Genomic DNA, 17,722 nt, shown 5'->3' with positions numbered 1-17,722 from the left:
TATTTTGGGGGCCGTGGTGGCTCGGTGGAAGAGCGTTCACCTTTAGTGCTTGGGGTCCTGGGTTCGATCCCAGTCCCCGCCAAGTGAACTTTGTGGTGGACAAACACCGTATGCGTGGGTTTCCTCGGATTCTTCCGTTTCTTCCCACTTCCTTCATTCCACCATTTCATTCATTACTCATCACCGTCTTCTTTAGCCTAACCGGCATAATCGTGGGACGTAAAGCTCAAAGGTTTCATTTCATTTCATTTTTTGTATTGACATTTTGACCAGTTGTCCGTTTGCACAGGGTTATCGTAGAGAATTGAGATTTGTTCTATCTTCTTTTATTTAACAATAGCTTTCATACAGTATGCTACTTGAACCCCGGTTCCATTTGCAAATTTTGTGTTGGACCCCGCCTGGGACCCTGCGAGTGCCCCGGGGACACAAATTTTTCATTCAAAAGGTGCTGGGCTCCCCACACAAATTTGATATGTATTCATTGAGTTTCCTTACCCGACCGTTTCCGAAAAATCTGACCCGGAATCTGACTTTGTAACGTATAGTATAGAGCTCAATTTCGAACTTTTCACGCTTGTATCTCCGCAACGGTTGCGATCGAGGATGTATCCCTTTTCTTGTTATGTTCTTTTGGGACAAGATATCCAACGGCCATAGCCTCGACTTGAAGTCAGAGTCGCACTTGGATAGGTTCCCTCGTAAGAGTTCTGTTAAAACCTTCTATGATATGTTGTTTCACGAAGACATGCTGAAAATGGAAGGATCAATATTGAAAAATTCGCAAAATATAACCTCTCTATGACTAACGGTTCCCGAGATATAGATCCTTAAATCTTCTGAAATCCGAAATTTTTGGCCAATATATGGGGAACGATGGCCAATCGGCCCATGGCCACCGGCTACTATTTGGTACCCAAATGTTCACCATCGTCTTGATCAACAATAAATATGGTCTCTCTATGACTTACAGTCCCCGAGATATGGCTCCTTAAATCTCCAGAAATCGGAACGTTTGGCCAATGTTTCGGGAACGGTAAGAGTAACGCGAAAAATTTCAGATCACTTTCTCAGATAGTTTTTGATGCTCTATCCAATGAAGGGCTCAAAAAATGAAAAATTCCTAAATAACAGACACACACAATCATTAGAGAATTCAGTAACGAGCTTTTTAAGTTCGTTGAAAATAGTATCAATTTACAAATTTTCTTTTGTATTTTTCGTTTTCTCTATTAAATACAAATTTAAAGGTTTAGAAACAAATTATTTTACACCATTAGTAATGTTTATAAACATTTTTTTTATTAAGAGACCATTACCCGAATATATCATTACCACTGTATATTTCAAATCTATTATCATTACCATAGCAACAATCTACATCCGGCCTGGCCATCCCCTCCCAATACAATTTGTACAACATATTTCAAACACCTATCGCTACGATAACATCATGGCAGATTTTAATATACACAGTAGCTCAGATCACGATCGTACCAATTTCGTAGCTTTTATCACCACATACACTACTGGAATCATTCATCAGTTACCTAAACCCACTCGGCCAATCTGTAGCACAACACCGGACATCGTTATTACGTCTAGCAACCTAATAACTCAAATCACTATTTCAGTACTCGATACCCTCGGGAGTGACCATGCTCCTGTTAAGCTCTCAATAAAATCTTCACTCTTCTGCATCCCCTCGTTTTCAATTGCCTTCACGCATCTGTTTTAGGTTTGGTAAAGCTAACTGGATCTGCTATCGTTCTTATCTCACTAAACGTACTCAACATCTTTCATCGCCCATTTCAGAAGACGACCTCTACAACACTGTCCATACACTCACTTCTACTATACAGGAAGCTACCACTCTTTACATTCCTACCAGCGAAAACATTCCATATCAACCTCGACTGCCACCACATTACCTGACTATGATCACATGTTCTCGCCAACTTTATCGAGATTACATACGCACCAGAAATCCTGAAGCCTTACATCATCATCAACAATTGCAGAGAACTGTGCACAACTACATCCAGGCTTATAAACTTCGGTGTTGAGTAAAAATCTGTAATAATCTGTCTACCACCAGTCATCCTACCAAATTTTGGAAAAAGTTTAAGGCTTTATGCGGCAAGTTCAAGAAAACTCCCTACCCAATTATGATCGGCAACTCCGCAGCTCACACAGATACGGAGAAAGCAAATGCCTTTTCAGATCATCTGCAGAACATTTTCACGCCGCCACCACCTGGAATTACACCCCATGTTGCAGACAAAGCCGACACTTCTCCATTCTTGCAACCCAATACCATGCATGAACTCAGTGTCGATCAACACGTTACTGCACCCATCCCTGTTCAAGAGGCCACAGATACAGTCAAATGTAAACGTAAAGCAGCGCCAGGCTTCGATAATACCAGGCCAGATCACGGAGTGTCCACCTACATTACTCATCCTCATCGCCAATCTTTTCACCTTTATACTCCGTACAGGTTACTTTCCTATGTATTGGAAAACATCTAAAACACTTATGTTTCCAAAACCGCATAAGCCTCCTCATGAGATCTCTCCTTACAGGCCGATCCAACTCACAAAAACATTCAGTAAAATCCTTAAACGCATTCTCGTCAAACGCCTTCATACCTACCTCAAAATAAGAAATACTATTCCTCTCACTCAAGCAGATTTCCGCCCTTCTTTCTCTATAAACGATCAACTCTTACTACTCACAAACCTTATCGCCACGCACTATAATAGAGTGAAACCATCATGTCTCGTCTTATTCGATCTCGAGAAAGCGTTCGATAAAGTGTGGCATCTCGGACTTATTCATAAACTGATCAGGCTCCAGCTTCCTACAACATACATTCGGTTTATCTTTAACTTTCTCTCAGGTCGTCTTACTTTGTTGCCATCAACGAATATCTATCTCATCCCATATTCTTACTATCCGGAGTTCCACAGGGTTCTGCCCTCTCCCCGCTGTTATACATTCTGTTTGTTGCCGACATGCCACGTCTTCCAGAACAAGTCTACTCTTTCCAGTATGCAGATGATACTGCCTTTCTCGCTCTAGGAATATCCATCCAGCACATAAATAATATCCTACAAACAGCCATCACTGATTTCTGCTTTTGGTGCCAGAATTGGAAACTCACCATCAACGCTACAAAAACACAGGCTATCCTCTTTATCCCACCAAAGAAAACAACTAAGGTTCGCCATTGCCTATTTCTTCACGTAGACCAGGTTCCACTACGGGCTATTAAGGCAGTCACCTACCTAGGCATCACATTCGACACATACCTTACCTGGACGCAACATCTTAAAACAGTTGTGACCAAAGCATATAATCGTCTCAACTTACTTAAACGTCTTGTAGGAACGACATGGGGTCTCAAAACGCATAGTCTTAAACACCTATATAGTCTTTCTCCGTCCTAGTCTCACCTATGGTTTCACAGCTTGGATTGCAGCATCAGACAAATACTACAACAAACTTCTTATTCTCGAACGCCATGCACTCCGCATTGCATTTCTCGTAAAATTACCTAGCCCAACACAAGAGTTGTATCAACGCATTACTTTTCCTACCTTGCAGTACCATCTTGAATCTCTTTGATTCTCCTACATATGACGCCGATTTCAAACCCAACATCCACTACTTTTCGACACAATGCACTACATAGCTCTACATCCCACACCCATACGGTATATTCACACGTCATTATCTCTTCTATTTACATTATACCATTACACGCTTCCTCCTGATGATCCCTCACTCTTGCTTCTGAACGATTACGTCACTCATGCTCATTTACCTCTCATTTTCCCATCATTTCATGCACAGTAATTTTCTCATACTAACTTGGGTTTGCCATGTCTCTGATCATAGCCTAGAGTCTCCTTAGGTAAGAAGATAACTGCATTCGTCCTATAATATTTTCGTATGTGTTGTCCTGTGATTGCACCTCATCCCATACTTCATCCTCATTAATTATATTACTATACTACTACGTTATTATCACCTAGTTTCTATTCTCCTGATAATATTTATTGTATATGTTGCCTAAATAGTGTTCCTCATTTATTGTTTTGTAGATCATTGTTCATATTCTACTTTCATAACAGCTATGTACGTATGTTCATGTTGTCTATATGCATTTGTCTATTTTCTCCACCTAATGTTAAGGAACGAAAAGCTCCTTAAGCCCATTATTGCTATGAAAGAAATTCAATAAAGCACTTAGACCAACCAGAGATCTCAAAACCCTCAATCCCTTCACATCACTTTCCTAAAAGAGGGCGTAACTCTCTCAAAGGTAGATAGCCTCAGCTAGCAATGTGATAAAAAAAATAATGCACCGTTTAACTTGAATGTAAATACTGTCTTTCCAATGGAATACAGTATTTTTGGAAGGAGCAAAATAAGGATGATTTAAATCCTTGTTCCTGAAACCGACATTGTTAGAAAGAACTTGCATTTCCAAGCGGTGTTGCTAATTTGGAGGAAAATTACTAATGAGGAACGGACATGAACCTGTCATCCGGACCTCCGAATCAAGCCTCGTCCATTCGATAAACATAACAAAGATAAGTTTATGCACAAAACATTAGGTGCCATGGACTAAAGAATAAGTCCCTGGGGCCCATTAACCCTGTTAATATAAAGAAAATCATAGACTCGCAGTGAAATAACTTAGATTTTGCATAAAAACTGTTCATTAGAAAGTCAGACTTATGGTTCATTTTCTGTAGCATGAAACAAGCTTTCCAGGAATGCTATGTATTGGCGCTCATAACGTACCACAGGAAAAATCCCTCCCATCAACTTTGGTCTTCCTCTGGAGTGGCCCTGGGTAAACACATAAATCCGTTTGGTACACCCATTTCGTATCCTATATAGTATTTTTCGAAATATATTTGGATTGTGTACTTTACCCGGGGTCATTCCAGAGGGGACCAAAATTGATGGGAGGGTTTTTTCGAGGGAATTTTCCCTACATTCTCCCAATTTTCCCTATTCAGGTATGTTCTTGGCGCCAATACATAGCAGTCCTGGAAAGCTCGTTTCATGCTGAAGAGAAAGAACTATAAACTATGGCTTTCCAGTGAACAGTGTTGATGCAATAGCTATTTCACTGCAAGTCTACGATTTTCTTTATACTAACAGGATTATTGGGCCTCAGGGGATTACTCGCTTCTCCATGGCACCTAATTGTTTTTGTGCATAAACCTATCTTCGTTATGTTTATCGAATGAACTAAATTTGATTCGGAGGTCCGGATGACGCGTTCATGTCCGTTCCTTGTAAGTATAGAGGTTTCGGCTTGCAAGATGCAAATCATTTTTTCGAATGGCGACGATTTTGCTGTGAACAGCTTGTTATGTAATCAGAAAGTGTTAGTTGGAAGCAGATTTTATGTTTCATTTATCTCTTTCTATTTCATACAATCAGCAGAACGACGAGTAGTTGGACAAGTAAACAACTTGACCACTCCTTCACAATCTGTTTAGTTTTGTGTAACCCCTTGCTCTTTAAATTCCAACGTTCAATGTCCTTTAGTTTTCAAAGGTGCCGTTGAGAAGCACAGGTAATACATTAGCTGCAGAAGTCGGAGTCTCGCTTCAGCTTCCTCCCCTCCCCATATCTAGCAAAACATAAAATGATCCTACTGCTTCAAAATACAAACAAAAGTCCTGATTCAAGAGTTGGTTCACGTCTTGAAAACCAACAAGACAAAGAAAGTGACTACAGCATATTGTATGTAGTGGTAGTAGTAATAGCAGCAGTAGCAGTAGTTGTTACAGGGTCTAGTAGCAGTACTATATTAATGGTATTAAATCTTCACCTTGTGAGAAACATGATTGACCCACATAATTAAATCTACAAGTTTAAAACGGTACATATAGATAAGCTATTTCAAGAAATTTTTTCTTAGCGAATTTTCGTCCCAAATTGAAGTCCTTTCCTCTCTCCTTTGGCAGCATTTTCTGGAAAAGTATTTGCAACACTATTTCCAAGGAAGCCTTGACTGATTCAGTCCAGTGTTGCCAAAATGTTGATACAAAAGGTCTATAAATGAGATATGAAATTTACTCCAATTTTGGGTGAAAAGTCGCTAAAAGTTATTGGTGAAATTCCTTGTTATATTTGTATAGTTTTAAACTTGCACATGCAACTTACGTTCTGACTTACGTTTTCAATAGACCTTCTACTACTGCTGCCCACAATATGCTTTAATCCAGTGGTTTTCAATCTTTTTTGATTGACGACACACTTTACTGGAGGTCCAGGACATCCAGGTGAAAATAATTAAATACTCTTTTAATGTACATAAATTAACGAAAAATATCTTGGAAGTTTTTGAAAATAACTAAACACTCTAGTAATGTACATAAATTAACGAAAAATATCTTGAAAGTTTATATAAATTAACGAAAAATATCTTGAAAGTTTTTGAAAATAACTAAACACTCTTGTAATGTACATAAATTAACGAAAAATATCTTGAAAGCTTTTGAAAATAACTAAACACTCTTGTAATGTACATAAATTAACGAAAAAATCTTGAAAGTTTATGAAAATAACTAAACACTCTTGTAATGTACATAAATTAACGAAAAATATCTTGAAAGTTTATGAAAATAACTAAACACTCTTGTAATGTACATAAATTAACGAAAAATATCTTGAAAGTTTTTTTTTTTTTTTTTAAAAATAAATCACACTTTTAATGTCATTTTGTGAATAATATTACAAAATAAAAACTTAACGTTTTCAGTCTTTAATCATTATACTTTATTCACATTTTAGATTTACATCAATTTATTTCAAAATTAATTCTCTTCTCTTTCGTCTTTTTAAACTTGCACTTAATATCATTCAAACATACATAAATATGTTGTAGAATTACAATGAAATACACAGCAAAGTTGTACCTTAGTATTGGTTATTATGCTAAGATTAGAGGATTTATTAGACAGAGGTAAAAAAAATCACTGAATAGTTAAACTCAAATAAACAGATACTTATGTTTCTTTTGTACACTTGCACTTTTGCAAGGCAACTGTAATTTTAAAAATTTGCAAAGGACCTCTGATTAGCATTTTTCTTGAACGTACTTTGTTTAGGGAATTATTAAGTCATCTTCTTACAAATAAGTACAATACCATATTTCCGCAGTTGTAGGATTTCTAAGAAATACAGGGTAATTCAAAAAACGGGAAATTTTGAAAATTAAATAATTTCATGAAAACAAATTTGTAAAAATATATATTTATCTCATTTAATAGTAAAAATAACACCATTTTATAATACATACTGTAAGATTTCAGTAACTGGTGGCCATTGGCTAACTGGCCACTGGTTTGGCCAGTGGACAGTGAGCTAATGGCCACCGGTTACTATTTGGTACCAAAATGATCACCATCCTGTTAGGTATTGATAACACCAATATCATCTTTCTAACATTTACCGTCCTCGAGATATTGGCTAAAAAAGTTCCGATTTCGGGTGATTTAAGAGGTCATATCTCGGGAACCGTTAGTCATAGAGAGATGATATTGATGTTGATCAATACCTAAGAGGATGGTGATCATTTTGGTTTCAAATAGTAACCACTGACCACTAACAAAATCAATGGATACTTATCAAGTGCCAACCCATTACTAAAATTGTACTAAATGTATTCTAAAATCGCATTATTTTTACTAGTAAATGAGATAAATATTTTTTTTTACAATTTTTTTTCATGAAATATTTTAAATTTCAAAATTTCCCATTTTTAAAAATCACTCTGTATATACATATTCAATGTACCACACAAATAATTACGGTATTTTGAAAATTAAAATATGTTTTACCACGTTGACAAAAATTTCAAAATCCACACCACGTGTAAAATAAAGTACTTTTTGGCAGATAATTTCATACTAAATGTTGGTATTCTCTGTATTTTAATACGTATCTTGTTCCGATGTAGGTGCTTATACTTGAAGTATATAGTTTTGAATTATTTTATTACATTTTAAATATTGTGGTCTCTTCTTTAAAGTCGATTATTTTACATTTACAAGCACATTTTCGCTGACGAAGCACTTATATTCGTACAAGTAGGTGGAAAATATAAAGCTTGTGTCTTTGCAACCATTCTTAAGTTGATCCTCTGAAACAATTCATTTTCTATTCCTCTTCTAGTATTGGTAAGAGAAAATACAATAACAATAACGTTGTCAGGCATCCTACTTTCACCGTAAAAGAAAGCAGAAATAAATGAAGTGAACATTTTTACTGAAAATAGGATCCAATGACAAATAGGATTTAAAATAATTTTTCATGTCGTAAGCTGAATGGTAATTTTACATGTCAAAAGACCTGTACGTACAAATGAAGACATAAAGGAGTGAGGACTGACAGAATTTAGAATCAGTATTTCTAAAAATTTGTGAATGCTTATTTGTAAACTAGCCTTAGGCTAGGTAGGGGTTCCGCCCCCAGACCCCGCGTTTGCTCGACCTACGGCCTTGCACCTCTTAAACCCACAATTTTATCGAATTTCAAGTTTATTTTCCTATTTCAACTCTAAAAGATAAGATCTTGTATCCCAAGAAAACGTCTATTTAAATAACATGATGATTTCTTCATGCCCAATCTTGACCTCTAAAAAATTAAAAATATGCATTTTTCGGAATTTTCCTATGGATTAGTTCCGAAACTCTACAATCATACCAAATTTCATCATTCTAATCCTGACGGAACTGCCTAAGTATTTTGGGATGTAGAAGAAGTCCAATATAAATAACATGGGGAAAATTTTTCAGTTTCTCATAAAACCATTCTAAATTCTAATTTTTGTTTTTGGTGATCTACTTAGGTAACGCAAACGAAAACCTATAAGCATACCGAGTTTCATGTTTTTATTCTAATTTCATGTACCTAAAACATGAGATTTAGGTCCAAAAAAGGCCCATTTAAATAACATGGGGAATTTCTTCATCCTCCCCCCCTTAGACCACCTAAAAATTAAAAATATTCACTTTTGGCAATTTTTCTGTGGGTCAGTTCCGAAAAGCTATAATCATGCCAAATTTCAACTTTCCACGTCAATTGAAAGTATTCGGTATTCTAAGTCAGTTCTTGTAGTTTTATAGATAGTTAAGTTCTTATTTAAATTTGATATGACTAAATATATTATCTCACAATTCATCTCCTACATAAATTTTACTAGTATTATTATTATTATGTATTCAATAATTTTATAGTTTCAGAATTAGTACATGTGACAAAGATAGTATTAGGAGAAACTCTCATTTGATATGGGTATTTTCTTTGCCTCTTTCTGATCCTAATTTTTTCTCGGTAAAGAGTGAACAAGAAATTAGTAAACTGGAAAGCCGTATGTGCACAATGAAACAAGCATATCATTTGACCAAACTGTAAACACGAGCAGATACTCGGGGTTTCTGTCTACTTCTAGGCCACAATTGTCCGTTTGAAATTTAGGAATTCATGATGTCACGAAAGGAGAAAGAAGTGGTGTCAAAATACATCATTTCATACTGCAAAAATGAAGCAGATAAAAGTAAGCTCAATACACTGCTTGATTTTCGCGACGAAGGTGTTCCAAAAAGCACGATATACCGAGTGATCTTCGGGTTCAAGGCACGATATACCCACCAGGGAAGTTATGGCAAACAAACTGATCGTCCAGCCGTGATATCAGGACCGAAGATAATGGCGGAAGTGCAGAACTTGTTTCAAAGGGATCCGTCGATGTCGACTCGCAGTGCTGCACAGAAGTTGAAGGTGAGGCAATCAACTCTATGGTTTATAAAGTTAAAAAAAAAAAAAAAAAGTTGGGAATTAAGTCATACGTAAAGAAAACTGCACCCAAGTACATCTACGATCAGGAAGAGCGTGCGAAATCAGGGTGCTGTTACGTTTACCAAAAATCCCTGCGTAAAAACGTCGTAGTGGATTACGAGACCTATGTGCCTTGGGAGCCAGATGAAGTTCCAAGAAGGAGGTATTTCTATGCCTCGGTTCCAGCTACTTAAGATAAGACGGAAAAATGAAGAGGTGGACCAAGTTCTTCAAGAAAATATTGGTGTGGCAAGCAATAGACAGCAAGTGAATAGCAAGGGGACAGTTTCAAACCCTTTATATCTGAAGGCACCATCAACGTCAACGTGTATCTCTCGGAATGTTTGAAGAAGAGATTGATTTCTTTCTTATCCGGGCGTCGAAGAGACAACGTTTTGTTTTGGCCGGATCATTGAACTGCACTAAGAATATTTATTTATTTATTTATTTATTTATTTATCTTCAACAGAGAAAAAATTGTCAGCTTTCTTCGTAATGAAGGTATTCATTTCGTTGAGAAAGCAAAGAACCCTATTAATATACCCCAAGCTCGGGCTATAGATGCATTTGGGCGTTGTGTAAACAGAAGTTTGCTGAACGTCCCCACAGAGCCAAAAATATTCGTGGCATTACGCAGATTTGGAAATATTTCAGGCAAGAAATTGCACGAACTACAGGTCTCGACCTGACGCGGAGAAGAATACATACTCTGCGGGAACTTGGGTACACATGCATACAGAACGCAAACCTTATTTAAATTATTTTGTACGGAGTCTTCATTGTCATGTACTATCACAGTTTGGAAATAAATTTCAAAAATATCTTTCAATTGTTATAGTTTTTCCAGTCTACCAATTTCTTGTTCACCCTTTATTATTTCTTCTTTCCTAATCAAAATGCGTGAGCATTTTGTTAGAAATTTGAATCCAACTGTGAAAATATGGTAATTTACTTTTTTCTATATATACATATTTTTCGATTACTGAAGCCATTTAGACATATATATACACACACACACAGAGAATTTTGAATTTGGTCTTTTTTTAATTAACAATCTATTTGAATATGTACAAAACTGCAATACTTGAAACATCGCAACGCCTTACTTAACCTATATTTTAATTTTTTTTTTCTATTACAAATATATTTTTCAGCAAAACCAAAAGCATTATAAACGTAACTGAAAAATAGTGAAACATTAGCCATTTATTAGTTTGAAATTACCGTTGACATTTTGCTCTCTTAAGCAAAAAAACTGAATTGTTTTTATCAATCGATGAATTATTTTATTTTATTTGTTTCTTTGTTTGTTTATTTTATTTTATTTTATTTTATTTATTTATTTTAGAAAATGCACTGAACTTAGAATGAATATTCATGTTTCACTATTTTTCCCTCATTCGAGTTTCCATTTCTTTGTATAAACATAACTCAACAGCCTAAAATGAAAACTAGTTATTAAAAAAAAAAAGAAAAAGAATAACATATTACTTCTAGAAAAAGGCTACATTTATAAAATAAAAAAAGATCTCTTATTGAAGTGGAGGAATATTCGAATTGCTTTTTTAACATTAAGAATGGGCTTTTAAAACGTTTAGATGCATAGCTATATTGTAACAATTACATATATATATATGTTTTTTCTCACTAGTATTATAATCCATTTAATATAAATACATAAGAATTTCTTTATTATTTTTTCGTTTACTATCAAACATAGCACCATTCTCTTTTATATTTACACACTCTTCACCTGACAACCTAATAATTATAATAACCATTTATATCTTAAATTTTACTATATAGGATAACTTTACCAATATAAAATTATTAATACCTGAATGTTTTTCTTTTTCTAATTCAGTTAATCGATTTAATTTCCTAGTCTGTAAATTATATGTTGTTTAGTAATCAGCAAAGTCAAACTATGCAAAAATTTGATAATATGAAATTATGTTGAACAATAACAAGAAAAAAAAAATTCGTAATTGAGATTGAAATGCTACACAGCAAAAAATGAGGTGTTGAGGCAACACAAAATGACTGCCACTCTAGTGTGTTAATTCAATGACATCGTCTTCCGAGCATATCAGAAATAACTAGTGACAATTTGCATTGCTTTTTATTGTTTGGTATAAGCATAGCTTTATGCAGTATATTTGGCATTTTATACCAAACAACGAATAACGTTCTGTGTTTTTTGTAATCGATCACAATGTAAGCTTCTGAACTGTCTGACAACAGTTACATGAATAGCAGTTCTGCCATCTTCTGTTCTTACGTGCTAAAACATAAGAATAACAGATAAGGAAAACAGATGGCATGAAAACAGATATTCATGTAACTGTTGTCAGACAGTTAACAAGTTTACAAAACTATTATTGTAACCAATTAGAGAAAACACCAAACGTTATTCGTTACTTAGTAAAGTGCCGAATATACTGCGTAAAGCTTTGCTCATACCAAACAATAAAACCCAAGGTAAATACTCTTAGCCAATAACGAGTTATTTCTGATATGCTCGGAAGGCGATATCCTATGTGTTGAATTAACACACACGTTAACACGCTAAAGTGGTAGTCATTTTGTGTTGTTTCAACACCTCATTTTTTTTTTTTTTTTTTTTTTTTTTTTTTTTTTTGCTATGTAGGAATATTGAAAATTAAAAATGATGCAACAGAAAACAAAGATTAAATTTAAATTTTATCATAATGGAGGAGGTACGATATTTAAGTCTAAAGAATTTTCAAATATTTGTAATATATATATATTATATACAAAATTTTCACATCAGTTTAATATATCTACATTTATCATTTACAACCGTTTCATAGAGTGGTAACAAACTATCTCACTAAGTTATTTAAACAATCAACAAGGTACCAGTACGTACTTTGTGCTGAATAATTACATAGTTATGGTCACAAACAAATAAAATCCAGTTTTAATAAATTTTATTTTAACATATATATATTTTTTACAACCATAATCAGCTTTTTAACATTTGTCTGTAGGAAGGTTAAAATAGGTTACAACTAATCAAACACAGAATCAAGAATAATATACAGTATTCTTTAAGATAAACGTACTTGCGTAGACATGTATTTGTACATACATTAGTATAGAACACTTTCGTAACATTTTTAAAAGCAAGTTTTATCTTTTATATTAAATATAAATAAGAACTAGATGCAACTGAATTTGATTCGTGTTTTGTCTCCAAAAAAGTTAAATAAAAAATCAGATGAAAAGAAGCTATACATATATAGATTAAAAATAGATAAATGAGATGCATACTCCAGGCTCAAAATATAATTATTGTTCCTTCTGCTTCCTTGTACATTTAGTTGAAACAAAAGACTTACTGACCAAAGTTTTAACACACACTGTATTTTAAATTATAATGTGTTGCAGTTTCGGATATCAATCATATTCTTCATCAGACACTAAATAGACACTATAGAATTAAATGAAGATACAGACACACACACATATATATACGTGCCGCCATTTTTGGTCCTTACAAGATCCTTTTCCTATTCCATCTTCCTGTCTATGTTATCCAAAATTCTCTGCTATAATTCATTAATAGGTAAGCCCCTTGTAAGTTCATCAGTTTATCTGTTCCTGCCTTCTTTATCTAATCTGCTTCTTTCCACTTCCTTATTATCATTCTCTTCACTATCTCCAATACTTCCGTCTTATCCCAGTTAATTTCTTGATTAGTTTCCTTAACATGTTTGTATATCGCATTGGCATATTTCTTCCTCCTCGCATCAACTTTATGTTGCTTTATCCTTTCTTTCATTCTTTTCCCTCGTCTCTCCTACATTTCACATATCGCAGTCCCCACACTATATCCTGTAGATGACACCTTCTTCGTCTTCATTAATCTTCTTGGTGTCTTTTCTATTCTTCTTCTTTATTCTATTCTTTCTTTCTAGTTTTCTCCACTCCTTCCTACGCTAGTTGTCGCCTGGGGCAAGAATTCGCCTTAGTGACACCCTGACCAAACAAACCAAAACTCTCCCCAAATATTTGCCCAATTTTTGCGCTCTCGTAATCCGCACAAGCCCCGTTTGCCGCCCTCCTCCTAGTTACGTCACTGACTCTTTCTATAAGCTCTAACCCCTCCTTTTTAAAGTAACGTCTTCAATTTCTTCATTTCTTTTCCCGAAACTGTAACACATTATAGTTTAAAATACAGTGTGTGTGTTTGTATGTGTTTGGTCAGCATTTCTTTTATTACAATATCAATCCAAAGCCATGGGTAGTATTATTATTTAGTTGAAGCATAATGCATATACATTCACAAGTCTACACTCATATACATGACGTAGGTAGATGTTAGAGTATTTTTTTTTTCAAAGGCCATAGGAAGAAGAGAAAAACGTCCATTAGTAAATATAATAGACATTTTGATCTTCAAGTATTATACAACAAAGTTTCGAACGAATTATTTTCATCTTTACGCAAAAAATCTCCGCATTAAGAGGCCGCATTATTGAGAAATTAAAATACCGCTAATTTTACAATAATTATGTGATATCTTCAAATAGATAAAAGGTAATCGAAAAGTAGAACAAGAGCTCGGTAGACAATATTATTTTACATGAGATACCGTCATCACGACTCACTTATCTGCTTTCGATTTCCAGCCATTTAGAAAAATCGGCATTTATTTTCGCGTTTCTAAATAGCTGCAAACGGAAAGCTATTAAGTGACTCGTGATAACGATACCTCATGCAAAATAATATTGTCTAGCGCGCTTTTGTTCCAGATTTCGATTATCTTTTATCTATTTGAAGATATCACATAATTACTGTAAAATTAGCGGTATTTTAATTTCGCAGTGATAAGGTTTCTTAAATTAATAGCGTAGATAATTGGTTTATCTTATTGTTGTTAAATACCAACAGTTTCTTTTTATATTATGTACTAGACAGTATTATTGTAATTATATATTTTTTTAATGTTTTTGGAACCTATATCATGCAACGACTACACAATACACAAAACACGTTTCTTTCATAAGGTAGTTATTTCTTGTATTGACCCTATGGCTCTAAACAAGCTGCGAAACGGACAACAATTACCTGTTTTAGTATAATGAAAGACAAAAGCCATATCTCTTTCTTAAGTAATAACTATATTATATATGTAATTTGATTTACAATGTAGCAGTTTTTCCTATTTTTTTCCTTGATAGTAGGTTATGACTTATTTATATAGCTATCTTAATTTTTCTGTTCGATTCTGTGCCCACACCCGTATTTATTCAGATGCCACCTTTTTAAGATTTCAGCAATTTTCCTGCTCTCTGATTGGCCATGTTTATTCTTTCCTTGTTGGACTCAGCCTAGAAAAAAAGAAACGCATTTTTCAAACAACTTGAAAATGTTTATTTTGTCATCACAATACTCAAAAAAGAACGAAAGAAAGAAACAGAAAATAATGTACTATCTACTAAAATACCAGAAATTAGCGAAGTAGATTACATATACTCATGTACAAAATCACTCATGAAAACAAGAATTCATAGCTCATATTTTTGATTTGTAGTGTCATCCAGCTGAAATCTAAAACTACCTTACCTTATGAAGGCTCTTAGATAGTGGATGCTTACTTGTTCTAATGAGTACATTATTCCTTATAAAATCCTCACTTTTTAAGGTAAATTTTAGACTTTCAGTCAAGCAGGTACTGTTTCACTGCAATTTATCATAGGAACCTGCTTCATACCTCATTCTCTTCAGAATAAAGCAATCTTTCAAAGAGTTCATTTGCATGCCCATATCCTACACTAGAAACGGGAAATTAGGTAAAAAAAAAAAAAATCAGGAAAATTTTCTGGTAAAATCCCTTTTTCGAAAACTTTGAGCTCCTCGGGTTCGGGCCTGGGTTGACGTACAAATCTCAAAAAAAAAAAAAAAAAAAAAAAAAAAAAAAAAAAAAAAAATGTGAAATACTTAGAGGTATAAACATTGCGCGTACAAAATCTCGGTCTAATATCTTGAAAGCTAAGGGCGGGAAAAATTTTTGAAAATTGCCTCAAAACAAGAAAAATTGATGTCACGCCTCCGTCCTCATTTTGCGCCATCATGTTGGCCATCTGGTTCCAAACTCCATTTGGGGTATTCTTTGGTCCATGTCTGACTTACCAATAAAAAAACGGGGTTAAATGCCTGTTATAAGATCTACATAAGCGGTTAAAGACAACACTGTATTTTGGTACAAGAATGTACCATGGATCTTATAAGAGTTATTGGGCGTCTGCACTCTCGGAGAAAAAGTTTCGTACAGAGTTGGCATATGTAGATGAACCCTAACTCTGCAGAGCAACCTAATCCCAAAATAACAAGTACACCATGTTTTATATATGACACCGTTACTCTGTAAGTAGAAGATTTACTATGTATGTGTGTTCAATTATTCTTCTAAGTAATTGATTTATATTCTTCATAATTTATGATAATTCATATATACTTATTTCTTATTCCACAAAATAATGGTTTACAGTTCGTATTCCAAGCATATTTTTAAGTAATAAGCTCATTTTATTGACTGATTCTGTTTTAAATCTGTGATGCGCAGAATGACTTAAGGTGAAAAATCGAGTTTTTCCAACATGTTCAGTGGAAAGAATTACATGTGAAAAAGCTAGTACTCACCGCAAACCAAAGTATTCTTTAAGTAGAGCTTTCGAAAAACCCGGTTTCCATCTTGAGCTTAAAACAGTTCAAAGTGAGTTTAAAACATGAAAAGAAAAAAAATGGTTAAAAAGGAATAAAATATATGTGAAGCACACTTCTTCTCACACAAAGGTCAACACATGTTATTGGCCACTCATTGATCACTGTTAACTGCTGTTCACTGTTTTTTGTGTTTTCTTCCAATCGGTAAAAATACGTGATTAAAAGATCACTCCAAATTGCATTTGTGTTTCCTCTGTCTAAATTAAGTACAGGCTTCATAATGAGAGCCATACTATATTCATATAAAGAGACCTGCACTTAATTTAGACAGAGTACAGGCTTCATAATGAGAGCCATACTATATTCATATAAAGAGACCTGCACTTAATTTAGACAGAGTACAGGCTTCATAATGAGAGCCATATTATATTCATATAAAGAGGCCTGCACTTAATTTAGACAGAGTACAGGCTTCATAATGAGAGCCATACTATATTCATATAAAGAGACCTGCACTTAATTTAGGCAGAGTACATGCTTCATAATGAGAACCATACTATATTCATATAAAGAGACCTGCACTTAATTTAGACAGAGTACAGGCTTCATAATGAGAGCCATATTATATTCATATAAAGAGGCCTGCACTTAATTTAGACAGAGTACAGGCTTCATAATGAGAGCCATACTATATTCATATAAAGAGACCTGCACTTAATTTAGGCAGAGTACATGCTTCCTAATGAGAACCATACTATATTCATATAAAGAGACCTGCACTTAATTTAGACAGAGTACAGGCTTCATAATGAGAGCCATACTATATTCATAAAAAGTGACCTGCACTTAATTTAGACAGAGAAGACATAAATGCAATATGGAGTGATCTTTTCATCACGTATTTCCGCCGATTGGAAGAAAACACAAAAAAACAGTGAACGACAGTGAACAGTGATCAATGAGTGGCCAGTGACATGTGTTGACCTTTGTGTGACAAGAAGTTGTGTGCTTCACATATTTTTTATTCCTTTTTAACAATTTTTTTACCTATCCATGTTTCTTTTTCATGTTTTAAATTTACTCGAACTGTTTTAAGCTGAAGATGGAAACCGGGTTTTCCGAAAGTCCTACATAAGGAATATTTTGGTTCGCA

General features: G+C 34.4%; 1 protein-coding gene across 2 annotated transcripts in view; it reads right to left on the bottom strand.

Moving 5' to 3' along the window:
- Positions 1–11,510: 11,510 nt before the first annotated feature.
- LOC145663890 (synaptosomal-associated protein 25-like) overlaps positions 11,511–17,722 on the bottom strand; it is a 165,756-nt gene continuing 159,544 nt past the window's right edge. For both annotated transcript variants that reach the window (XM_081730048.1, XM_081730046.1), the window contains one exon: positions 11,511–15,233. In XM_081730048.1, coding sequence (XP_081586174.1) covers positions 15,168–15,233 — 66 coding nt within the window. In that variant the 3' untranslated portion in view covers positions 11,511–15,167. The remainder of the gene's footprint in view (positions 15,234–17,722) is intronic.

This window comes from Thermobia domestica, chromosome 11 (genome assembly GCF_964235325.1).
Source record: "Thermobia domestica chromosome 11, izTheDome1.hap1.1, whole genome shotgun sequence".
NCBI classification, from domain to species: domain Eukaryota; kingdom Metazoa; phylum Arthropoda; class Insecta; order Zygentoma; family Lepismatidae; genus Thermobia; species Thermobia domestica.
This window is presented reverse-complemented; position numbering and strand designations above follow the sequence as displayed.